Source organism: Pinus tabuliformis, chromosome 3_1 (assembly GCF_031772625.1).
Source record: "Pinus tabuliformis cultivar Carrire ecotype Pingquan chromosome 3_1, CPIR1, whole genome shotgun sequence".
Classification (NCBI taxonomy): Eukaryota; Viridiplantae; Streptophyta; class Pinopsida; order Pinales; family Pinaceae; genus Pinus; species Pinus tabuliformis.
Window position 1 is genome coordinate 434,491,073 of NC_142301.1, and position 26,530 is coordinate 434,517,602.

The following is a 26,530-nucleotide window of genomic DNA, read 5'->3' on the forward strand; positions in this document are numbered from 1 at the left end:
TCCCACCTTCATTGTTGACTCTACCTCTGGCTCCGAGGAGTAGCTTCTATCATTTCAGGTTTTGTTGACTTATGTTATGATATCTATGTTTAGATATGCGGCATGCCCCAATATGGCTTGTTTAGAACTAGGCAGATATAGTCTCTTTATTAAGGCTTTAGTTCTCTGCTATGGACCTAGAGAGCACAAACTGAACTCGGAACAACTCATTTTTTTTAGAACTATGGCTGAGCTTCCTTTGTCAGCAGGGCACAGCCTGAAATTGGTTGTACTTTTTTCTGTATACTATTAATAGATCAAGTTGTTGAATAAATAAATAAAAAGATAGACATGAAATAGAGAATAAATTTTATGTGGGAAATGGTTACAAATATGAACTCTCTAAAGGAAGAGTATTGTTTTTGATGACCTTTCAAGCTTCAGATATTTCAGGTTTCTGCAAAGTATTCAGAAACCTTGAGATTTTAGATGATTTTCATTGTAGACGTACGAAAGTTATATTAATATGAATTGTGAGATCTGCTATTCAGAGTAATTATTAAAATTGCCCCTCTTAGAAATGCCAATTAGTCAATAATTTTAAGTTGCTTGTTTATATATATACTTCTGCAAAAACATATGGTTCTGGTGATTGTTTATTTTGTGTTTTTTCATTGGTGAAACTATCAACTTTCTAAAAGAGGGGAAATTATTGTCTAATTGACTTATAAAGTTTTGCACTTATCGCGATATTATCAGAATTATCGCGATAATATCGCCAAAACCAACCTCGGCAATAATATCGGCTGTATTTATCACAATAATTTGGCCTTTCGAAATTATCATGATAATTTCAATTTGTCACAATAATTTAGGTAATTAATGTGATAATTTTGAAATTACGCACTGTTTTTGTCAATTTCATCTTATTACCAATTTTTTTCTTTTGATCTTAATATCTTAATTTTTTAAAAGTGAGTTAGGGGATTGATCTGTGAGGATACTGTGACTATTTCCATCAAGCAAACAAGGGAGAATCTATTGTTTTCATTTCTCATGGTTCGTGGTTAATGGTAATATTAAATTCTTAAAGTAAAAGTCTTTTTACTTAATTTTTTAACATTACCATTAATTGACTTAGGATGTTTGAGAGTGGTTCCGACCTCATTGGATTTCATATGGAGAAAATTAGAATTTTAGGTTCCACTCAAAATCCAACAGACTTAACAGTTTTTAGGATTTTAGGATTGGCGGGCTACGTTACCAGAAACATACCTCCCAAACCCCAAAAACGTTGTTCAGCTTTTTGGAAACGGAAATGGGTAAGAAACGACACGGAAACAACATGAAAATGTTTCAGTTTTTTGGAAACGAAAGATCCTATTTTAGAAACGTTTCTGTTTTTCTGGAAACGCAAGATCCTATTTTGAAACGTTTCTGGCATTTTTAAGGGTTTTGGATCCGGTTCTAGAGTTTCCTGACTTGGATGTGACGTTGAATTCCATGTCTCATATGACTTTGTTTGATGAGGAGGCACCAATAATTGCATCTTCAAGTGGACATGGCAGTAATGCTCCCACTCATGGAGAGGATCCAAATGATGATGTGGATCTTAATTACATGGATGAAGACATATTTGATGATATGTAAATGTAATTTATGATGATGTTTTAATCTTTTGAGCAATGAACATTGAATACCATAATATGTCATATGATAGTAGATTGTTAGTCATAGTTCATTTTGTAATTTGTACTATGTAGTGTGCATTTATCATTATTAATTTTGGTGATGATGTTGATGATTGAAATTGGAAATGGAAACTTGATGATATGTTGAATGTTATAATGATCACTAATGATGATGACAATGTTTATGCTGAATTGCTGACGATGATTTGTTTATGTGGAATTTGTGAAAATTTGGTGACCCAAATCCCTACTGCAGCAAATGATTAAATTTCTTCTACTTGTTAATTTCTGAATCAAGTTATTTGCAATGTTACACAGTAAACATCAAAATAAAATCTACTGTAGTCTTCACAACATAAAATATTGCGGAAACAAAATATTGCATAGGAGAGAAATGAACACACACACAATTACACCGTTGTTTTTGGACCAATGTCCCTGGAAAAACCCAACTTGGGAAAATCGGTGCAACAACTGAGAGTTTTATTATTAAGCAGTAGTTTTATGAGTACAAATCATTGGATGCCCAATCTGGTTATCCGATACAGAGAATAAACTGGCAAAGAGGTAGTGAGAAAATATCTCACACTGTCATTGAAGATCCGACACTAATCCGGGTTCTAGATGAGCTGCCCTACGCTATCTTTGTGCAATCTCTGCGTGGGCTCACCCAGTCACTTCGTCACAGCTCTAGGGACTGTGTCACCCTCTTCTGATCTTCTGCCCACTGGAGACTCGACTCCCTGGCCTTTCGGACTCACACCCCGGCTTCTGGCATTGGATCTCGATTGCTCCTTAGCAAAATTGCGGACTCCCTCTGAAGTACTGCGCTACCTCTCTAGACCTCTCGATGCCTTCTCTGCCTTGCACTCATCGGGACTGAAAAATTACCCTTCGATCTACTATCCCTACCCCTCACTGCAAGAAGATCACTCAGTCTCTCTCCGACAACTTAGCACTGCTACTCTTGAGAATTCGATCTCTAGATCTCACTATCTCAGTGTGTTCTCCAAGTGCCCATCAAACTCCTTATAATCTCTCGTTGGAGCACCAACGGCCAAGATTAAAACATAATCAAGGGCTAAGATTAACTGGGAGTTGATCCTCGTCTTTATCTAGAAGATTCACACCAAATTTAATTAATACCCTTTAATTAATCACATTTCCTAAGTTTAGACTTAGGAATACATTAAAAATGATTAATTATTTTAATTAAACCATCTCTAGGTGGAATTTTCCCAAACAATTTATGGGTCTTGGAGAATGCATGTGTCTTAGCCTCTCTACAAAATCTCGAGGCTAGAGCACATCTGATGCTACAAAAATCAACACTCCCTCTTAGCGAGGAATGTGCTCTAATGCTGCAACCCACTGAAGCATCACTCTGTCTCTGCACCATCTCCTACTACGCTGTTGATGTCTAGCTTTGCTACCCATCAACTATTGCACAACTCTGATTGTTGCATCCGTGCTGCTTCTGGCTCTGCTAAATTGCTGCCAAAACTGCATTTGCATTGCAACCTTCTCCAACTGCTACTGCTACAACTGTAACAACTGCAACAGAAAAGCATCCAAAATACAGAATCAATTGTGGTCAGTATGATGCATCTGTCCCCTGAGTCCTAACTGCTGCTAGACTCTGCGCTGTCACTGAAGCCTCTACGTTGTTGCTGACTCTGCTCTGTGCCAACTGCACTGCTGCCAACTCTGCTTTGCGCTGCTCAGTCTCTAACTGCTACTAGCTACTGCATCTGTCACTTTGGCACCTGACTGCAACAACTGCCACTGATCCATCCTGCTACTGCATGCTATGGGCTCCCGTAGCAAGGTATTGATTCATGAGGTGGACCTCCTCAAGAATCCTACCCATCCTGTAGCTCTCTGGGGCTACAACTCCAAATCACCCCACCTCACCCTTGGAGGTAAATCGGTGATCATGGCAAACTCTTTTTCCAATCTAGAGGATAGCCTGTCGATCTCTGCAGATGCGGCCTACTGATCCTGTTTCTCCTCCTTCTCCTTATTTCTGAGAGGACATTGAGTGTTGTAGTGACCAAGCTCACCACACCTGAAGCACTTGAACTTGGAAACGTCCTTCTTCCTCCTGCGCTGCTCCTGCTGCCCCTTAGATGCGAGGGCCACATCTTCCTCCTTCTTTACTTGCTTCGTCCCACTGCTGCTTCTACCACCACTGATGGTGCTCTTCACCAGATCTCGCCTCATCTCCTCCTGCTGTAGATCAACCCACATACGTTCCCAATCTGGCAGTTTTTCTCTGCCCAGGATACTCTGGACGAAAACTTGCCATTCTTTGGAAACATTGTTCAGAGCTAATCGTACAAACTTTGTAGGCTGGGGCGCTGACCCTACTGAAGATAGTTGATCCTGGACATCCTGAAGCCTAGTAAGGAAGGGGTCTATATGCTCCCCTTTCTGCATCCTCGTGCATCTCAACTTCTCCTCAAGATACATCTTTCGCTGCTTGGAAGACCCTTCGTACAACGTAGCTAGTGCTTCCCACATTTGTCGGGCAGTATCTTTGCCAGCTATGTGAGATACCACGTGATCTCGAACCCCATCGAGAATCAACCTCTTAGCTTTCGCCATCTCCTTCTTGTATTTCTTAAGCAGATCTGCATCTGCGGGTACAACTACCACACTATCGATATAAGTCTTGAGATCATGTTCATCTAGAAGGCAGGAAATTCTAGCCTTCCAGATCACATAGTTGGAGGCTCCATCCAACCGATCTTGATCTCTCAACCCTGTTGATGCCATCTCCCAAAAATGTCGAATTCCTCCTCTTCTCCTCTGCGTAGCTGCTGCCCAGCTATTCGCACTCCCTTATGGAGTGAGAAACTTTGCACACAACTACTATTGCTTTGCTAGGAAAATTCGAACTTCTTGGCTAGAAGTCCCCTGAGGAAAGAATTCCCTCAATGTGTGCTCTTCCTTCCTCCTGACGCTATTTGCACTAGCAAACTGCTGCAAAATCTGCGTCCTAGCTGAAGGTCTTCTCTGCAAGGAAAATGTTGCTACTGCCTCTTCCTCTGGCACTCTTTGATTTGCAAAATTTTATTCTCTGTCGACTCACTCAGAGAAGTAAAATTTTCACGAAAAATTGACCCTTCTGGCCAAGGAAATACGCTGACCCTAGGGCTTCGAATTGCTGCCTATGCAAAAATTCGAAACTCCTCATTTTATGCTCTAAGCTCTCCGGCTTATGATCTGTGCTCTGATACCATGTGAAAATTCAGTGACCCGAATCCCTACTGCAACAACTAATTAAATTTCTCCTACTTGTTAATTTCTTAATCAAGTTATTTACAGTATTACACAGTAAACATCGAAATAAAATCTACTGTAGCCTTCACAACATAAAATACCGCGGAAACAAAATACTGCATAGGAGAGAAATGAACACACACACAATTTTACCGTTATTTTTGGACCAATGTCCTCGGAAAAACCCAACTTGGGAAAACCGGTGCAACAACTGAGGGTTTTATTATTAAGTAATATTTTTCTATGTACAAATCATTGGATGCCCAAACTGTCTATTCGATATAGAGAATAAACTGGCAAAGAGGTAGTGAGAAAATATACCACACTGTCATTGAAGATCCGACGTTGATCCGGGCTCAAGGGACTGCATCACCCTCTTCTGATCTTCTGCCCACTGGATACTCGACTCCCTGGCCTTCTGAACTCACACCCTAGCTTCTGGCACTGGATCTCGACTTCTCCTCAGCACAATTGCGGACTCCCTCTGAAACATTGTGCTGCCTCTCTGGACCTCTCGATGCCTTCTCTGCCTTGCACTCACCGGGACTAGAAAAATCCCCTTCGGTCTACTATCCCTGCCCCTCACTGCAAGAAGATCACTTTATCTCTCTCTGACAACTCAGCGTTGCTACTCTTGAGAATTCGATCTCTAGATCTCACTATCTCGATGTGTTTTCCAAGTGCCTATCAAGCTCCTTCTCATAACCTCTCATTGGAGCACCAACGACCAAGATTAAAACATAATCAAGGGCTAAGATTAATCGGGAGTTGGTCCTTGTCTTTATTTAGAAGATTCACACCAGATTTAATTAATACCCTTTAATTAATCACATTTCCTAAGTTTAGACTTAGGAATACATTAAAAATGATTAATTATTTTAATTAAACCATCTCTAGGTGGAATTTTCCCAAATGATATATGGGTTTTGGAGAATGCATGTCTTAGCCTCTCTGTAAAATCTCGAGGCTAGAGCACATCCGATGCTACAAAAACCAACAGAATTCTTGATGATGATTATGTATTTTTAAATATAGAATCTAGATTCTAAAAGATGATGGTAATATGAAAGTTTTATTTTGTCATATATATATAGATATATCGTTTCCTTGCATTATCATATCTAGATTTTTTGAAAATTCGCCTCTCCATTTCAAACCCCATTTTCGTGTCTGTTCCCGTATCTGTTTCAATGCAACTTAGTTGGCGGGATGGCAACATTTCTACAACATGTTAGTTTTTGTAGCATCGGAAGTGTTCTAGTCTCGAAACTTTGTGGAGAGGCTAAAACACAGGAGTTCTCCATAACCTAGAAATCATTTATGGAAATTCCACCTAGAAGTGTCTCAATTAGATTATTAACCAATTTTTTAATATTTCCTAAGTCTAAACTTAGGAAATCTAGTTAATTAATCAGTATTAATTGAGAAAGGTGAGAATTATCTAGAAACTCACACAAATCGATCCAAAAATGATCTCAACCATCAATTATGTTTTAATCTTGGTCGTTGGAGTCCCAACTGGAGATTATAAGAGGAGGTTGAAGGGTAGATGGAGAAACACACTAGTGAGATCGATTTCCTTGGGTAGTTCGATTTTCTAGAGAGTAGCAACAGTTGTCGGAAGAGTTCGAGCCAGAGAAGGGAAGCAAAGATAGAGAGGGGCAGGGACAGTGATCTGGAGGAAGTATTCCAGTTCTGGAGAGACAACAACAAGAGGCCAAGTTATTTCCAGTGAGGTTGCGCAGAGGTTTGCGTAGGCAACTTTAGAGGGAAATTTGATTTAGCTATTGGGAAATTGATTCATCATCTAGAGGCTGGGAAAATCTTCCAAAAGGTCGGAAAATCATTTCCAGCGGTAGAGACAGGCAACACGACTTGATCAGAGGCAGGTATGTGCTAGACGTCAAAGGGTCTGCGCAAGCACTACGTAAGGGGTCTAGGAGGACGAGTTTCTGAAGCTGAGTTGTGTCGGGGTTGCTTGTGGAGGAAGGGAAATTCCCTCAGATAATTTCGACCATATTTTCTTGCTGTGGATAGCCAGTTTTCGGCATCTAGATTGTACTCAAATTATTTCACTATTGCTTAATAATTAAAACCCTCAACTGCTGCACCGGTTTTCCCAAGTTGGGTTTTTCTGAGGACTTTTGTCTAAAAATAATGGTGTCATATTTTTATGTGTGTGTGCTAGTATTTCTCAGTTTCTAGTTTATCCGATGCAGTCACCAAGCTCTCTATGTATCACGATGTTGGTAGCATTGACTGTTGAGCTCCTCCCAACCCTAGTAAAAATGTACACTTCACTCAAGCAAAATCATTGATTAGGATGTTAAACCTTTTCTATCTTATTTTAATGCTCAGAGGGTGATTTTGATGAGGAGGAAACAAGGGAAATCTGTTGTTTTAATTGCCATGATTCATCTTATGACATACATTTACTTTTGCTTTGATATGATTTTGTATCATTCTATTAGATCTTATGACTCAAGACAAATATCATATTTCAACATCGAGGTTTGATGTATCACTTGACATCTTATACATCTTATATATCAATTTTATTTTCATATTTATGTAGAAATGTGTTTGTTTGATGTTGATGTTGTTTTAGAAATTAAAAGATTGAGAAAAAAATTATTATTTTTATATATATATTTTTTATATTTCCAATATTTTCCCTGATATTGCCAATAATTTAAATTTTGGACCCCCAGCGATAAATTGCTGATAACGATAAATGTAACATTGACCTATACAAAGTAGGGCTACTTTTGAAAATTAAACCTTTTCGTGGATGGATAGTCTTCTAGGATCACATATTATGAAAATGAAAATAGCTATGTTTTTTTTTTCATTATTTTTTATTCAGTAAATCTATTATAATATTCCTCAATTTTAACATAATAATTTATGGTTTTAATGCAGGATTTCATACTAAGAGGACGCAAGAAAATTCCTCTTTACAGGTTAGTAATTAATGAGCTTTAAAAACCATTCTTTTTTACAAGTCCTACTGATGACTTCTACTTATTTGGAACATGCCAATTCTATAGCTGCAAGAAAGATACATCTGATTTAGATTAAAAATATAAGTATGCCTTGTATTTTCCTATATTAAATGAGGAGAAAAGCTTGAAATCCTATTTTTATTGGTTTACAGAGTTCCACAGTTTCTACTTAAATGGACTGAAAAGCATTTTACAAGAACTGTAAGAGTTAAATGCTATACATACTAGAGAAGTATTATTTAACTTTGATACAAATTTTCTCATCATTTGCTGGAACTTTCAAATGAGGTAGGATTAGGGCATCTATAATTTTTCTTGTTTATATGAATTAATGTGAAGTACAATCTTATTAATTTTCTAAGCCTCTGGTTCATCTTATACAGTGGCCTCTCATATGGCTCAGCATACTGAAACTCATACAACGACAGTCTTATTCTTTATGTATTTCATATGCATGGAGACAGAGCCAGCGTCAGTTTATAATTTTCAATTCCAAGGGTAGAAGTAAGGCACATGATCAGGCATTTCAAGTACTAATCTATGATAAAGAATCGAGGACACAAATCATGAGCATGATCTCTATATGTGTACCTTGAGAAAATCGCTGCAGTCCAACTACCTCATTTTCTGTGATATGGCTACAATATGATTCAATATTGATGGTATTTATATTTAGAAGAGGAACGATACAATATTCAGTGCCCAAAACCAAGTCCCTGTAGTCATATGGAGGGCAGAGGAAGTCTGAAGAGAAAATCAGTAAGACAATGTATCAATTGGGCCAAAATGTCATAAAATCAACACTAAATACTTGGGACTTGTTACCTCCTCACATCTAGGGGTAACTGGAGGAGATTTTTTCTCTTACTATCCTTATAGGCAGTAGTTCCATAATTGGCACCCATGTTTCTCCACAGACAGTTGCCCAAAGAGGCTCCCACACCATGCTCAACTCACACATTTGATTATTTTGGTGCATGACACACATGAGGTACATTTGTTCATTGCTTCATATTAAGTGCTAGTGGCATGTGTATTTGACAAGAAAGTAGTGACTATGGGTTGAATTGGATAATGTATCACGATGCTTTGAATTTGTGCCTCTTGCCTTATTTCATCTTAGTGGTCATCAACATCTCGTTGTCATGCTTGGGTAGAGGGGTACTATGAGGGGACCTTGATAGAGGTAATGTGTCCATGTTCCAATCCATACATAACATGTTCCCACTTTCTCATTTCCATTGTTCATCCTCTTGTGTTGGCTGTTATTTGTCACACATATAGGTTCATGCTTCATAATCCCATGAGAAGGACCTTGAATGCTTGATGTTGATACAGCTTTATAAAAAAAGGAAAGAGCAAGAAATAAAGTTCAAAATGCAAAAAACAGTGAAGGGATATGAATGATAAGTCAAAAGCCAAAGTAAAGCTTGAGCTCTACCCCCTCACTAGCATGCCATTGCACCAAGTCCTATGCAATGAAACACATACCTAAAAAGAACCAGATGAAATTTTCCCAAACTCCCATGGAATCAAATGTATATGCGAGAAAAGGGGACTCTGTGAATTGATGTAAAAGGAAAAAAATAAAATAAAACAAGAAAAAGGCAAGAAACAGGTTGTAAGAAACACTATTGAGGAAAGGGTAACTACATGCATAAGCGCTCTCTCAACAAAGGCACTAATGTGAATGAATATCTTACATAACCTTACATGACTATGTAACGCCATTCATGAAGTTAAACCCCATACCCTTCCATCTATCATCACATATACTCCTTGATGGGTTTCTTGCAAATTACTACTTTTTTTGGGTATTAACACACCTAATAGGGGTTAATGATGATCCTCCCATACCTAAACTTGGCAAATGGCACGAATTCTGTAAGTTATTGTGAAGTTTTAGGACGATACTTAATGTGATCTACCTAGTGGCATTTACATATGACGTGACTCACTTTCTAAGTTGCATTGACTTGTGCACATGCCCCAGATTGATGGACACAGTCAGGCACTTGAAGCCCCTCCCTGGACTATGTACTTTGCATGAACATGATGTGGATATGAGCTTTGAGACCTATGGAGGGTGTTGAGGGGCTACTTACACTTTTGATAGAGGTTGTCCCACCTTTTGAGAGGTTGTTCCATTTCTGTTGGAGGATGTTGGGCATTTTAATGACATTACACCCTTGAGGAGATGTCCTAGCACCTTCTTGGAGATTCTGTGGCACCTTTTGATGAAACTTGTTAAACACACATGGACAGCAAAGGAATATGAAGGATAAATCATGAGAGTACAATTTTTATTGACAAATGATATACATTTATAGTACATTGTTTGACCGTTGGGTTTCACATCCCAAGGTCTCTTGCACTCCTTTTGTCCATTCAGCTACCACACTAACCCATTGAGGATTAGGTGTCCAACATTCCCCCCCTTAATCCGAAGAGTTATGTATGAGTCCAAGAAGAGAGCTGTAATATAAAGAGTGCAAAAATGCATGGTAGCACTAGGCTGAATGTGCTCTCTGAAATGTTCGTATAAAGGGCGGTGGTTTAAGGATGACCACCAACACTGGAACGCTTAGTGCAGTTCCCGGAACTCTTCCAAAACTGGCAAGAAGCTGAAGTCTTCTGCTAAAGGAAGTGCTCCTATTGATTTGAAGAGGGAAACCTTCAACCATAAAAGGGAGGTCTCACCCCTCATAAAAGGGAAAACTTCAACCTGAAAAGGGAAGTCTCAACCTGTGATGGTTTAAGGATGACCAACAACTCTGGAATGCTTAATGCAATTCCTGGAACTCTTCCAAAACTGGCAAGAAGTTGGAGTCTTCTGCTAGAGGAAGTGTTCTCAATTTTGTTCCTGGAATTCTTCCGAAACTGGCAAGAAGCTGAAGTCTTCTGCTAGAGGAAGTGTCCCAGATTGCCAACTGAAGGCATGTTCACGGGCATCTTTGTCTCTGGCTACAACTCTGAAATTGGTGTGGCAGGTTGTGGCTCAGGCTCGCTTGATGTGGCTTTGAAGCTTGTAGATGACCATCATTTCCCCCCCTGTCAGATACAAGGTGATATGATGGAGAAAACTCAACTGCAAGACTGTTCAATATTCTAGAACCAGTTCTGACATGTGTTTGGAATATCTTCTTGACTGTTGATGCCCATTGCCAAGAAGCGATCCATCCAAGATGAATCTTTGTTCTTGCAGGACGTTTGTTTCTGAAGCATCTGTGTGAAGAATGGTTGGTTTTATGACAGTGCTTATATGGATGAAGATCAAAACAGTGATATTTCAAATGGCCAACTCGGTCACAGTGTTGGCATTTCACAATATGTTGTTGTGGAAAAGGGGCAGGATCTGGAACAGCTGAAGCTGAACTGTCATGAGGAGCAGGTGAACTGTCATGAATGAATCCAGCACTCTGAAACTGAATGGGCTTGGCGTAGTCTGGAATATGAAAGGACAAGTCCTTGTCATATCCAAGACCAGTTCTGTGCTTGTTGTGGACAAGCTGTTCCCAAGGTCTGATGATGGGCTTGGGAATCGCAGGCTGAATTTCTGCATTTGCATGTACAACTGCTGCTTTATGGGGTACTAAATCTGAATGAATTGTAACATTATTGTCTTGCTGTTTATGGGAGTCTATTTCAATCTTCTGAACAGAAAGAGGTTCAGAATGATGACTCCATTGCTGTAATTCTTCCTGTTGTAGCTTTGTCTCAAGCTGCAAAAACTCAATATTCTCTTGTACATTAAGCAAACAGGTTCTAATGTCAACAAGAGAAGCTTTGCTTATTCTTACTGTACCATGATCAGAGGAATGTATCAGAGTTTTTAAGAACTCCAATACTTCACCAATTCTGGCTATTTTATTCATTGTCAAAATTACACTGATCAGAACTATGAACTTGTAGAGAAAAATCAACACTTTCTCGCAATATGTCAATACAATTGGATTTTACAACAGATTGCAATTGTCTTCAAAAATAGTAATGGCTCTCGATTTCAGTTGTGTTTGGTTATATAAGCTTCATATTCCAACACATTTGAAATAACATAAAGTAATCAACACCACATAAGGAGCATGAATCGACAAGAAAAATGACCAACGCATATGCCAGATTGAAGAGCAACCACGGGATTTTAAGAGGCAAATTTCTTAATATATAAAACCTGACAAGAATAGAGAAGGGACAATGCTTTGAACTCTGGATTTAAAACCTCTCACGCTTCCATTTCTTCATCGGGAAGGGATCCATTTCAAACGGTTTTCACACCACACTGTCATACCATAAGCGATCTCTTCATACGCAGCACATACACTTTGGGAAACACTGATAAACACGGCCTCCTCACCTCTGCTTTACAATGCCTACTACAGCCACGGTTGAAGATGCACGTCCAGCAACCCAACCTTTCTGAAATTAGCAGAGGAATTCACACCTAGATTTGTGCAATCCCAACGATATCTGACAATACTAAGTCAGCTTCCAACTGTAATCGAATGTTGTCTCTGGATAATAAATTCGTTCAAGAAGATTATTGCTTCAGGAATTAAATGCATAGTTGCATCACTCGTTACAGAAGGATAGCATCAATTCTTATACCAGTGAAGTATTTGATCTCCAACAATCACACAACAGGCGTCTAGTCTTTGAAAGTGACAACGTACACAGAATTTGTTCAGAATTTCAACAAGCATTCATATGTGGTAGCAGGTTTCAATGGATTAAGACCCTTACACCCTCAATTTGGACATTGCTCACACCATCGAACCATGTACAAGGGAACTTGTCCATCAAGCCATGCACAGAGAAACCCGTCTCAAAGCTTGATTTCTTCACAGTGAGATCAACCTTCTATGACAAATATAACTTCTACAGTGTGCCTTCGAATTCCCAGCTCATGCTCTTTAGATAGCAAGCAACCTCAGCAAACAAACTCCTTTCACGTACAGGGAATAAATAGCCCACGAATTTAATGATGACTCAGCCCTCTCTTTCCTTTTTTTTTTGTAAGTCTATAATAGCTCACTGAACGTGTCACTGCATCAGAGGTGGAAGTCTCAACTATGTCTCCTCAGTTTGCCTTTCTTAACCACGGAGGAGCCACATTGAACATTGATAACAACACATTAAATGAAAGAATAACTTCTCTTGTATAGGAAAATATTTTCAAGGATGAACACAGTGAAGCACTTAAAACAAAGCTTCAAAGGCTAGAGCAACTATATCTGCAGCAGTAGTAAATACAGTGCAAACAACGACGGAGCGCCTTTACCAGTTAGTTGTGTTTTTGCTTTAGAAGTAGTTTTCTCATGAAAATTGATGATTTAATACGTACAAATATGCACAATGAATTGACATCAATACCGCAACGGGACTGTGAGGATGGCCAACTGTTCGAAAGGCCGCACGGTGGAGTGGAGTTACCAGAATTCAACAGAGTTGCCAGTGTTCAACGGAGTCGCCAGCATTCAACGCATTGGAGGATGCATTGTGGCCACACCAAGCTCCAGGTTTAGTTTGAGGATTACGTTGCCCATAAATGGAGGCACTAATCAACGCGCTAGTTTACGGCCAAACGCAATCACCGCTGCTAGTAGCTGTAATTGCTCCGATGAATCCAAATATGGCTAGTAACGATCTTTATTTTCGAATTCTTCTCGGAAGACCAAAATCCCTATTGAAGACTCTTATCGCTGCCAAGATGGTCCGCATATTTCAACTTTGAGAGGGCACAATTACACTTTCAATATTAATTTGCTTGTAAGCGCGTATGGGAATAAATGGATCCGACTATTCAGAACCGAATTTGAAGCTCCATAGCATAGTACTGAATGCTGTTATTACGAAATATGGCTAGATGAAATTACCTGAAGCCAAGGCAGACTCCGATCTGAGTCTATCAGCGGCATACGCCAATTTTGGAGGCTTCTCTCTCGCTGTAAGAAGTGGAGCCCACAAAATGAAATCCGAAACGGAGTCAGTGACCTAGATGTCTGTCAAGATGGTCTACAAGTGTCAAATTTCCAGTATTCCTCAGAAATTTTCTTTTGGCCTGCTGCCAAGAATCAATTAAAGCGCCCAAATATTTTCTAATTGATCATGTATTTGCATTCGACTTGATGCTATAATTAGGGAACTATTCTCGGCCAAATGAGTAGGTGGAGAAGCCTACTGAACCATAACGAGAGGTGTTAACGCTGTAGGGTCAGTGGATGATTGTAAAAGCGTTATATATTATGGAAGGCGAACAGTTGGCATTGCATTGAGCGTTCAACAGTGGTATGGTGCATACCTCTCACCTCCACGTTGTCCATTAACTGTGGCTTCGTTGAATGGTATATGCTGCGAGATTATGAATGCTTCATTCACCGTTGTCGTATTCAATACAACGACAGATTGTTTTGTATTCCCTCTGATACCACCTTCAAATCCAGGATACGCTAATATAGTCAGACCTTGTCGGCGAGGAGTAGGCACAGATACGTTATGCAAAAGATTGTTAGACACCTCTGAGAAATCGAGATTATAGGAAACTCAGACCTGCAGATTTGACGCTCAACCAAACACATACGAACATATTCAATGCATGAAGCCTTGTACAACAATTTTGGAATCCATTTTGGAACAAATCGTTGAACATTTGAATCGAGAAAAGCCAATACGACAAACACAAACTTCAAAGATTTCAGGAACTGTTATCTGACAGGACATAATAGCGCATGCAAAGGAATAATAGACTAAAGAATACAGTTCTGAGGGGCCCCAAGGTTTCCAGGCAGATTTCAGCGCTAATAGACAGAGGTGGCAGCTAATGGCAGACAACGGTTATGGCAGAGAGCCCACAGAGCGCAGGAAAGAATATGGGGCAGAAAAATGCTCAATTCTGACAAGCAGATAGGGCATTAATTAATGCTGTCAAGAATGCTGTTGGACAGGCAAAATCTGACGCTCTATAAGGTGGCAATTCTGATCAATTCTAATTAGCAGAGACCACAAAACAAGTGGCTCAAATTGGAGCAGGACCAGCAATCGCCCGCTCTGATACCATGTTAAACACACATGGACAACAAAGGAATATGAAGGATAAATCATGAGAGTACAATTTTTATTGACAAATGATATACATTTATAGTACATTGTTTGACCGTTGGGTTTCACATCCCAAGGTCACTTGGACTCCTTTTGTCCATTCAACTACCACACTAACCCATTGAGGATTAGGTGTCCAACAAGACTTGCACCTTTTTTGAGATGATATGTCACTTGAAGCATGAAACATTGCACCCTTTGGAGGGGACATTGCATATTGGAGCCCTTACACACCATTTTTTAGTGACTATACACTTTTGGAGATAATTTATGCCACATGTGTGGCATTTATTGTGCATTTATGAGAGACAACTTGGCATTAGAGAATCTTTAATTCACTTTGGGAGCATCTTTGGGGGTTATCAAGGCCTATCCACTCTTGTATCATGGATATTATATGTATTATGGCCTCATCTCTAGGGTTTCTAAGAGATAAAGGTATTATTTTATGTTGTTAGGGCTTTTGCTAGGTGGATATTCTTATTTTAATGAGAAGGGTGTGTAATGTCTGATATAAATAAGAGAAGCACTTCTCATTTGTAAAGCATTGCTACTTGTGGAGAAACATTACTCTTTGTCAACTATTCTTCTCTTTTCTCTAAAATCGCTATGGATGGCTAGTTAGAGCGACTTCTTGTGGAGATTGTTTGTAGATGGATTTACAACTTTATGGATGCTCATTGTTAGGGTTTTGAAGATTGAGAGATTTCTTGAGTAAGTGGTTTCACTTTACCTTGTGGATTTTATTTATGAATGAATGCTAGTGTAATTGTACTTCTCTACTTGTGGAGGTGTATTCTCTTTATCTTTTCTTGAACAAATCCTTCTTTCCCAAGCTCTTGTAAGATTACTCATGGAATACCTCATCTTGAATGATCTTGAAGTGATCAGTAAGGTACTCGGCAGATTTTATAGGGTTTGTAGTGGAAAACTAGATTTCACCCTAGATCTACTCACATCTCTTCGAGGGTGTCATTAATTAATTCCATATGCCCCAAAAAATATATAGTAGGCACTAGTATTCTAACTTTTAATCAATCATAAACTAAAATTTTGCTTTTTATTTCGTGTTTAAACTTTAGGGTAAAGTCAGGGTTTTATAACAGCATGTATATATGTTTCGACCATCGAAAGACTTAGACATCTTGGTATATGTGCATGTAATTGACTTGAAAATCATATTAACATCATAAATTATCTTGTGCTTTTGATTACAACCTAATTAGGGCTAGACGCCTAGGGTTTTTAAGCTGTTATGTGCACATTCCATTTATTATTTTAGAATTTGTTAATTGTATAAACCCTAATTTTATCCATCATTTTAGTTGTAATTCTATTTTCTTCTTATTTATTTCAAGGGTTGAAATTATTTTTGCTGTTATAACTAGTTTCACTGCTGTAATTTACTGTTTTTCATACAACTTTTGCAACAACCATTATTCTTTTCTTGATTTATAGTATTTGGGGATCACCTTGCATTAAATAATGACTTGATAGGCCTTCTAAACAGCCTATTTGGAAATTATTTTGAATAAGCTGCTTCTCCTTACATTGTTTGATATATTCCATTGGTGGTAATTTGCGTAAGCACCTAGAGGGCCTTAGACTTGATTGTGTCTTTCCTTAGCAGTCGTAGGCCCTTCTAGGGAAACCTCCCTTGTGTTGTATTCATCCTTTACTATTATTAGGGAAGTTGTTAGCTAGGTGACATTGGTAACACTTCTAATGTTCCATTAATCTTAGCTCCTTGTGAAGGCTTTGCACTAGGGTGCTAGATTTTGTGATAACGGGACTGAAGTTGCATTTATGAGAAATCAAAGCACAATGAATAAGTGCTAGTTGTTTTATTTATTAAGTATTGGATGCATTTATTAGGGAGAATTAAGAAAGATAATCAATAATGAGAGCATTCAGAATTTGGCATTACAAGACTTAGTCACATCATTGAGTCTACCTATGTAGCCTCATTCTTGGCCATACAACTCGGGTTGGTTCAAGACCAAAGGCAGCCAACTCACATAGATTGCTTACAGAATGTCACATTTGTACTTGAACTTGTTACCCACCAAAAGTGGGTGACCCCATAGGAGGATTTTTCTTCTAGATTTGTCTTCAACGACCAGTGTAGCCAATATATTGTGCCATTTGATCTCCACTCCATGAGCCATTCATATGTCCCCTTGCCCATTTGTCAAGCACATATGTTTGAAGGTGGGCCATCCAATCCTGAAGGTATGTTTTTCATTGTCCAATCAGGTGCTTATGCTTGTTTTTCCTTGGTCACATTGGGTATTGATTAGTGGGTGATTTGGAAGGAGGAAGGGTTTTGACTGTAGTTTTGTTCCTTCACCTTAAATGGGGGGTTAATCCTCAATCCTAGTCCCTTGGGATCTCCCCTATTGGCTTATAAGCTTAAGGAAGGGCACTACTCGGGAAACCTCGATTTGGTAGCGCGATCCCATTTTCTCGTTCGACACTTTTCACTCTCTGCACATTACAAGCCCTATTTCATCATCTTCTCTCACTGGGTCCACATGAACATTGGGTCCACAAGGCACTGGTACACCCCCTCCCTTGTCCACATGTTTGGGTTGGACCTGGAAATGTTGCCCCAAAGGTTGATGCGGTGAAAAAAATGTTAAAAGCATATCATGGCCACAAGCAAGAAACAAAAGAAAAGAATATTATAAAATGCAAAAGATGGCCAGGACATTATATTAACATGTGGGAAAAAGCCAAACATGAGCCCTACCCCTTCATTATGGCCATCACCCTGGTTCTTGGGGCCCCAATGAGTGCCCTTACATCATTAAGGAACCCATGCACGTCCCAACCCCTGGTGGGCGATGAATTGCCCCACATTAAGGGGGTAATAATTGCTTATATCATACAAAACATACTCTCATCTCCTGGAGTCCTGACCAGTGATACAAAAAAATCAAGAAAAGGCAAAATGAAAATGAAGAAGGGTGGAAAAACAAATGTTGGGGCAACTCATGTATCCACGATTGCTCCCTCCTACATGTATACACCTAAATATGTGGACATCCCCCATCATTACCATCCTTGAACCCATGGCATTTGGCTTTGAGGCCCCTGTGTCCCCATCCACCTCATCATTATTCACATGACCCCTATCAATTGAAGGATGTACCTTGGATTTGTCTCTCTGTTTAGGGGTTGGGAACACCTAAGAGGGTTGTTTATTAAGCACTCCTACCTAGGGAGGTGACACTATTACATGATTAAAGCCCCAAATTTGGAAGAGAAGCCCATTATGAAGTTTCATTTGTGCCCTTAACTAACAAACTTGGTTCACGTAGGTGCACTAATGAATTACTGTACTTGATTGTGAAGCACTTTCGATCTTTTATGTAATTGATAGGTGGTTTCATACTGGGCTGAGTAACTTAACTAGGGTCTGTTACCCACCACTTTGTGGGAGATATCCATAGGAGAAATTTTGTCTCCTAGGTGGTCCTCAGCTGACAGCGAGCAGCCTTGTGCAGTCACCAGATAATTTGATGTGTTGTTTTCTCCACCACCTGAGCCAACCATGTGGTCCCTCGCCCATCTGTTATGATCGTATGTTTGAAGGTGGGCCTTCTAAACCTGAAGGTATGGCTTATCATTTTGTGATTGAGTATTTTTGATTACTTATCATGGAGCACTTTGGGAATGGATTGTGAAAATTTCTAAACTGAAATTCTACTATTGCAACCACTGATTTATTTCAACTACTTATTATTCACAATAAGTTATTTACGAAATCCCTTCAGCAAATATTAAAATAAATTGCACTGCAATTATCACACAATTACCCAGAGAAAAAATACATACACAAGAACCAATCACATCAACACAGTTCTTTTTGGACAATTGTCCCCGGAAAAACCCAATGTGGGAAAATCAGTGCAGCAGATGAGGGCTTTATTAATCTTCAGCAACAATTTGTAATGACCCATCCTTAAATACTCATATTATATGCCTTGTATAAATATATATTAATAAATAAATAAAAATGATATTTATAAAATAAAAAAATAAAAAAAAATCAAGTATTAATATCAAAAATTAATTAACCTAAAAAATTCTAAAGTTTATATTAAAAGAAAACAAACATACATAAAGTGAGAAGGTACATACTAAATATTATAAAGTTATAATGTAAAAGGCTAAAGTTTATAAACCTGAATACTCCCCATAAACACCTGTGCGAGAGGATGACTCATGCTGGAGGACGCTGTCACCACGGGAGGAGTCGCTGGTGTACAGGGCGGCCACCGCTTAGCCCTGGCTATAAAACGCAGAGATGAGGCTGAGAACGGGGGGGGGGGGGGGGAATCGAGAGTGAAGGGCAGGAGCTGAAAATCAGGAGTACAAACCAGAGGGATAAGATTTACCAGTGGAAGAGCTTTAATTGGTCTGAGGTTCTGGGCACAGGGGCAGTGAGCTTCTGCGAGAAGCTTACTGGATTGAGCAGCCATCTGCTCAGTCTGGCTGGGAGGAATTGGTCTCCCGGAAATTGGATCAAAATAGCCGCGACATCATCAACGACACCAGTTCAGTAGCAGAATCAACAGTAGTTAGCAGAATCAGCAGCAGTTAAGGTAAGTACAAACTTAAATTCTTCATGCTTACTGTATTTCTGTTCTGGTTATTACCGTATATAAGTTACTGAGTACTACACACAGTTACCACAGTTCGATTGGGATGCTTCCATTTGAAGCTTTATATGGCAGACCTTGCAGAACACCGTTAAGTTGGGACAGGTTAGAAGATCGAGTGTTAATAGGACCAGAATTAATCCATGAAATGGAAGCGCAAGTAAGACAAATTAGACAGCGATTAAAGGAAGCCCAGGATAGACATAAGAGTTATGCTGATGCTCATAGAACTGATAGGAGGTATGAAGTAGGGGATCAGGTTTTCATCCGCATCAAGCCAAATAAAAATACTATTCGATTTGGAAAAGGGACAAAGTTATCACCCCGATTTATTGGGCCATTTAAAGTCGTGGAAAGAGTGGGACCTGTTGCCTATCGTCTTGCCCTGCCACCTCACCTGCATAGAATTCATTATGTATTTCATGTTTCTGTATTAAGACATTATATAGCTGATCTATCTCATAACCTCCAGTGGAAAGAATTGCAGGTATCGGACGAGGGAGTCATAATGGTCGAGCCGTTACGTATACTGGAACGTAGAGTTCGACAACTGAGGAACCGCCTGGTGGACCAAGTTAAGGTCCAATGGGACAAGTATAGTCCTGGATCAGCAACTTGGGAGAATACAGAGGACATATGTCAGAGATACCCTACTTTATGTCCATTTTGAAGAACTTTAAACTATGTCTAGTATATATTTACTTCACTGCAATCAGAGACTCAGGAACATTTTGAATGATTATAGATAAACGTGAAATTTTGTGACTTAATATATGTTTAATTTCTGCTGGTACATGGATACCAAAACGATATATGTGGTTCGTTTTACTAAATTATAGTTGTCAAGGTAAAGTTAAAGGCCGTTAAATGATTTTACTTCTGATAGAAATTAAGACATTATAAATCTGTTTTATTTATGCATGTCAAGATGAACAATGGAATGGAAGTCAGGAAGTGAATACATTCTAGATGAAAGTCAAAATACATGCATGGAATATGGCAAAATATGTTATGCTGTAGTGTCATATGTGAATAATACATGAGTTATTTTGAATATGCTGATGCACATTTTACAAATGCATGGGTAAGTGTGTGATTGCAGATAAATGATCCAATTTTCAAGATGACCACGTGATGACAGAACCTCAGAACAGTTAAAGCTCAAAGTGATTCTGTGATGAGGTATTAGCCCTAATTTTACTGGGAGGGGTGGAGGTGTTACCCACCGTTTATCCTCCGAACCCTGGAGTCATGGGAGGACTGTGCGAGTCACGCTCCCCTAGACGTGTGATGATGACTGCCGGATGCCTACTGGGAATCAGGTCGGTATAGCCGACGCTGTCACCTTAGTGTTTATGAATGGTTAGGTCAGTAAAATTGACGCCATGGCATACTCCAGTAGAGGACGGATAGGATGGGAGCGGAAGAGATTAGGAAGGATAGGGTGATTTTAGAATAGCTTGGGAACCTGGATAGGGAAAGTCATGCCCATTAAAACCTTAAACTTAAACTCTAACTTCGGGACGAAGTTTTCTGAAGGGGGAGTGTATGTAACGACCCATCCTTAAATACTCATATTATATGCCCTGTATAAATATATATTAATAAATAAATAAAAATGATATTTATAAAATAAAAATAAAAATAAAAATCAAGTATTAATATCAAAAATTAATTAACCTAAAAATTCTAAAGTTTATATTAAAAGAAAACAAACATACATAAAGTGAGAAGGTACATACTAAATATTATAAAGTTATAATGTAAAAGGCTAAAGTTTATAAACCTGAATACTCCCCATAAACACCTGTGTGAGAGGATGACTCAAGCTGGAGGAAGCTGTCACCACGGGAGGAAGCGGCGGAGTCGCTGGTGTACAGGGCGGCCACCGCTTAGCCCTGGCTATAAAACGCAGAGATGAGGCTGAGAACGGGGGGGGGGGGGGGGAAATTGAGAGTGGAGGGCAGGAGCTGAAAATCAGGAGTACAAACCAGAGGGATAAGATTTACCAGTGGAAGAGCTTTAATTGGTCTGAGGTTCTGGGCACGGGGGCAGTGAGCTTCTGCGATAAGCTTATTGGATTGAGCAGCCATCTCCTCAGTCTGGCTGGGAGGAATTGGTCTCCCGGAAATTGGATCAAAATAGCCGCGACATCATCAACGACACCAGTTCAGTAGCAGAATCAGCAGCAATTAAGGTAAGTACAAACTTAAATTCTTCATGCTTATTGTATTTCTGTTCTGGTTATTACCGTATATAAGTTATTGAGTACTACACAATTGCTTTTACAAGGAATAATTTTATAGAGAAACTAAAATAAAACACCTGAGACTTTCCCTTTCAGACCTTCTGACACTTTGGATACCCTGCTCCCAGCGTGGCTCTGAGTGGCTTCTGCGTCAGCCTACGTGAGCTTTGTGTTTCTCCTCTGGACTACGTCTCTCTCTGCGTTGTCTCCCATTGTCCTTGTGTCACCTCCTCCTCAGTCATTGCTTGCTGCTGATGCCCTCCTCTTCCTCTACCCTGCAACTCTCCCTCTGAAATCGATCTCCTCTACTTGAGAATCTATTTTCCTTGAGATACTGAGTATCTGCCGGTGTGTCTCCAAATGATCCTCAAGTCTTCTGTTATACTTTTCCTGTTGATGAATCAACGACCGACATTAAGTCCCTAATCAACAGCTAAGATTAAAAAAGACTTGATCCTTGTCTCTTAGAAGCTTATCACCCTTATCTTTATTAATACCCATTAATATTTTTGTTTTCCTAAGTTTAGACTGAGGAACCCATTAAAAATATTAATTATTTTGATAACTCCTCATTCAGGTGGAATTTCTCAAAACGATTTCTGGGTCTTGGAGATCTCATGTGCCTTAGCCTCTCCTCAAAATTTCAAGGCTAGATCACATACGATGCTACCAAAAATCAACACTCCCTCTTAGTGAGGAATGTGCTCTAATAATGTTTCACTATAGAAACATCACACTGATCTTTCGCATCAATACCTGTGCTAATGCTTAGTCTGTTGCCTCACATCCTCTGTACTGTTGCTTCTTGTACTGCTGCCCATGACACTGCCATTGCTATTGTCGCCCCTGTACTGCAGCTCTTCTCAACATGCTGCATCATGCTGCCCATAGCACTGGCATTGCTAACTTGTTAATTTTAGGTATGTTCTATGCTTAGAGAAATTTACTTCAATTTTTCCATTTAGCTCAATATCAATTCCAGATTAGCAATCACATCAGCATGATAGTAAAGTGCAGATAGAACATAAACATAAACATCATAAAACAAACCAACACAAGAGGACACAAGATGTGGCAGCAGCCAGGGACAAACCCCAATGTGGGGAAACCTTTGATCAATTCTTCCTATATTCTTCAATAGTTCAATAGAGAGAGATAGTACATATACATCTGAAGTCAACACTTTGACTTGACAACATAGAAGATTAGACATCTAAGATCTTCACCATGAAGATGACACAATAGTTCTAATGACAAGGACTGCAGATCTAAACTCAGGTGAAGGCACACTTATTAAATCTCATTCTTCAACGGATTCTCCAAGGTGATTCCATCACCATGTTGCATCCATCATCACTATGTTGCACTCATCATCGCTATGTTGCACTCATCACTATGTTGCACTTCATTACTATGCTGCACTCATCATCACTATGTTGCACTCATCACTGTGCTACACTTCATCACTGTGCTGCACTCATCACTATGCTGCACTTCATCACTGTGCTGCACTCATCACTGTGCTGCACTTCATCACTGTGCTGCACTCATCACTGTGCTGCACTTCATCACTGTGCTACACTCATCACTCTGTTGCACTCATCGCTGTGTTGCACTCATCAGTGTGCTGCACTCATCACTGTGCTGCACTTCATCACTATTCTGCACATATCATTGTGATGCACTCATCATCATGTTACACTTCATTTACCATGCTGCCACAAATGCCACGCTGACCTTCCAGTCCTTGAAATATTGATAAGGCTTCTTCTGATCTGCGGATAGTAGCCTTCCCATTTGACTGTGACTAGGGCAGACTGTGACAACGAATCAGGTCACCTTCTAGTCTGTGATTAGGGCCTCTTCTAGGCCTCCATACTGTTGCGTATAGGGCTACTAAATTGCCTCCACAACTTCATCTAAATCTCCCTTTTAGACCTGTGACTAATAGTCTTCTAGGACAGCGAAATAGTGTCATTACTGGACTAGTGTTAAGGGCTTTAGAACAACGGCATAATACATTTGTTTGGACAACGGCTAAGGCTTGTTAAGGCCTCCCCTTGCTGCATACAAAACCTTAATGACTTCGACTTAGGACAGCATATTAGGGCTAATACTTTGCTACTCCTTTAGGGCTGAGATTAGGATGTTAAAGCCTCTCCTAGCACTGCTTAGGAGAGCCTCCTTCAGGGAAGCGTAGGTCTCTTTAGATAACCCTTTCACCTCCACGTCTAGGGCTTCTCCTTGACTGTAATTTGGGCTCTCCATGGCAGCGTTAGGATCTCTCTTTGGCAGCATTAAGATCCCTCCTTCATGATTGCGTATTAGACTTCCCTTTATTGCGGATTAGAGCATCATTAGGCCAGCGTGTTAGACTCTTCCATGGCGGCTTGTAAGACTCCTCCATGACTATGTTGGGGCTTCTTCATTAGGGCAACGTAGAGCCTAGGGCACTCCCTCTAGATCTCTCCTTCATCAAAACCTAAAACAGAATGAAGAGAGAGATCACAAGAGTATGAGTGTGTGTCAAAATGACTTGAAGGCCACCTATATTTATAATAAAACGTGGAGGACAAGTGGGGGGTAAATTGGTTGCTAGCCGACATTGACAAATTGTCACATAACACAAATAAAATCATATCTCCATGAATACATGTCAAAATTGGATGATCTTTAGATCAATCCTACACCTCGCAACGAGAGGAATCCAAGAAAAATATCAGCTGCCATAAATAAGGTGACCCACATGGAGTTTGGCCCTAGTTGCCAATTTTAACACTCCCTCTCGACTAGGGAGAACTCCATCTGCTAATCCATTTGCATGTCGGTACTATCTTTGCCGTCAATGCATTGCTTTGCACTGCTCTGCTGAACTACGAAGAAGAAGAAGTGGTCGAGAATGTATCATACTATCCTCTACTGACTTGAAGTCAGTCCCAAGGAAGAGAGTGTGTCATACCACTCTTACTGGTCCGAAATCAGTTCCAAATAAAGAGAGTGTCTCATACCACTCTTATTGACCCGAAGTCAGTTCCAAATAGAGTGTCTCATACCACTCTTACTGGCCCGATGTCAGTTCCAAAAGAGAGTGAGTTATATCACTTTTATTGACCCGAAGTCAATTCCAATTGATCCCAGATCAATGTCATCCTAGCATAGGGAGTACGGTAGTAACACGATATGTCCATCGGTACTACTATGGTCCATATCCTCATTTCCCTACTCATTGGCCAAATGAGAGGTACTTCCCATGTGTCCCAGACTGCATGGGTAGGATGTCTCAGCAGGAGAAGGATGAATCACTCATCCTGCCTACATGTCGCCAGGGGTATCCTAGGGGAAGGCTGAACCGCTCACCCTATACACAATAAATCAGTAGGGGAAGGCTGAACCACTCACCCTATGATTGTGTCTCGGTAGGAGAAGGATGAACCACTCATCCTGCCTACATTGCAGACCACTAGGGGAAGGTTGAACCACTCACCCTATGGTTGCTCATCGCTCCAAGAAGTACCCCCAAGCCCCCTGAGCTCCCAGAGCTTAATGTCCTTATTATACCGGACTTTCAGGATAGAGTCTCTCCACGACTCCTAGTCGTTCTCGAAAATTCAAGATTTAGACCTTTCCCAGGGGCTTCATCTGAATCTCGGCGACTTGCACATCAGTCCCAAAATGACGGAGCCTTCTTGCTCCCCGTTGTACCATATCCCAGATAAAGTGGTACCAAATGTCTGTATGCTTGGAGCGATCATAGAACATGGGATTCCTCAACAATCGAATCCCCCTCTGGTTGTCACAGAAGATCACGATGGTATCCAACACGTGTCCAAACAGCTCACAGAAGAGCTTCCACAACCAGACAGCTTCACAGGAGGCCATACTCACAGCTATGTATCCGGCCTCATCGGTGCTCAAAACAACTGACTTCTGCTTCCTGCTCATCCAGGATATCGAAGCAGAACCAACACCCATAAGTGCTCTTACGATCCTCCACACTGCTTGTCCGATCAGCATCGGATGCAGCCTCACAGCTCCAGCAGTGTATCTCAGTCCATGAGAGATTGTGCCCCGAAGATATCTCAGAAGATTCTTGGCACCAATCCAATGAGGCTCAGTCATATGATGGCTCAACATGCTAACTGCAAAACATATATATCCGGACGAGAGTTCACCAGGAACATCAATGCTATTGTGAGTTGACAGAACTCAAAGGCATTTCCCAAGTCAGGTTCTGCAGCACTACCGCATAACTTCTTAAAGTTAAGCTCCATCAGGGTAGTCACGGGCTTGCAGTTCACCATTCCAAATTCGGAATCCAACTCCCTCTTACTTTTGCAAATGAGAGGGTCTACACCTGTCAGAAAGAGGTTGTCCTCATAAGGTACCGGAATGAGAGGTCTATTATCCATAACCTTAAGGCAATGGTTTGGATCGGCTTCACTCTTAGTGAATCTCAGCTTCATCAGATAGCTTGTCAATCCTCTCATACCAAGCCCGGGGTGATTTCTTTAAATCATAAAGAGCTTTCTTCCACCTACATACATGAGATTCCCGATCATG

The 26,530-nt window shown here is 40.0% G+C and overlaps 1 protein-coding gene across 2 annotated transcripts in view; it reads left to right on the forward strand.

Annotated features, from left to right (window-relative positions):
- LOC149187618 (putative CoA ligase CCL12) overlaps window positions 1–26,530 on the forward strand; it is a 258,764-nt gene that overhangs the window by 101,836 nt on the left and 130,398 nt on the right. For both annotated transcript variants that reach the window (XM_089411406.1, XM_089411405.1), the window contains one exon: window positions 7,878–7,918. In XM_089411406.1, the coding sequence (XP_089267532.1) occupies window positions 7,878–7,918 (41 nt within the window). The remainder of the gene's footprint in view (window positions 1–7,877; window positions 7,919–26,530) is intronic.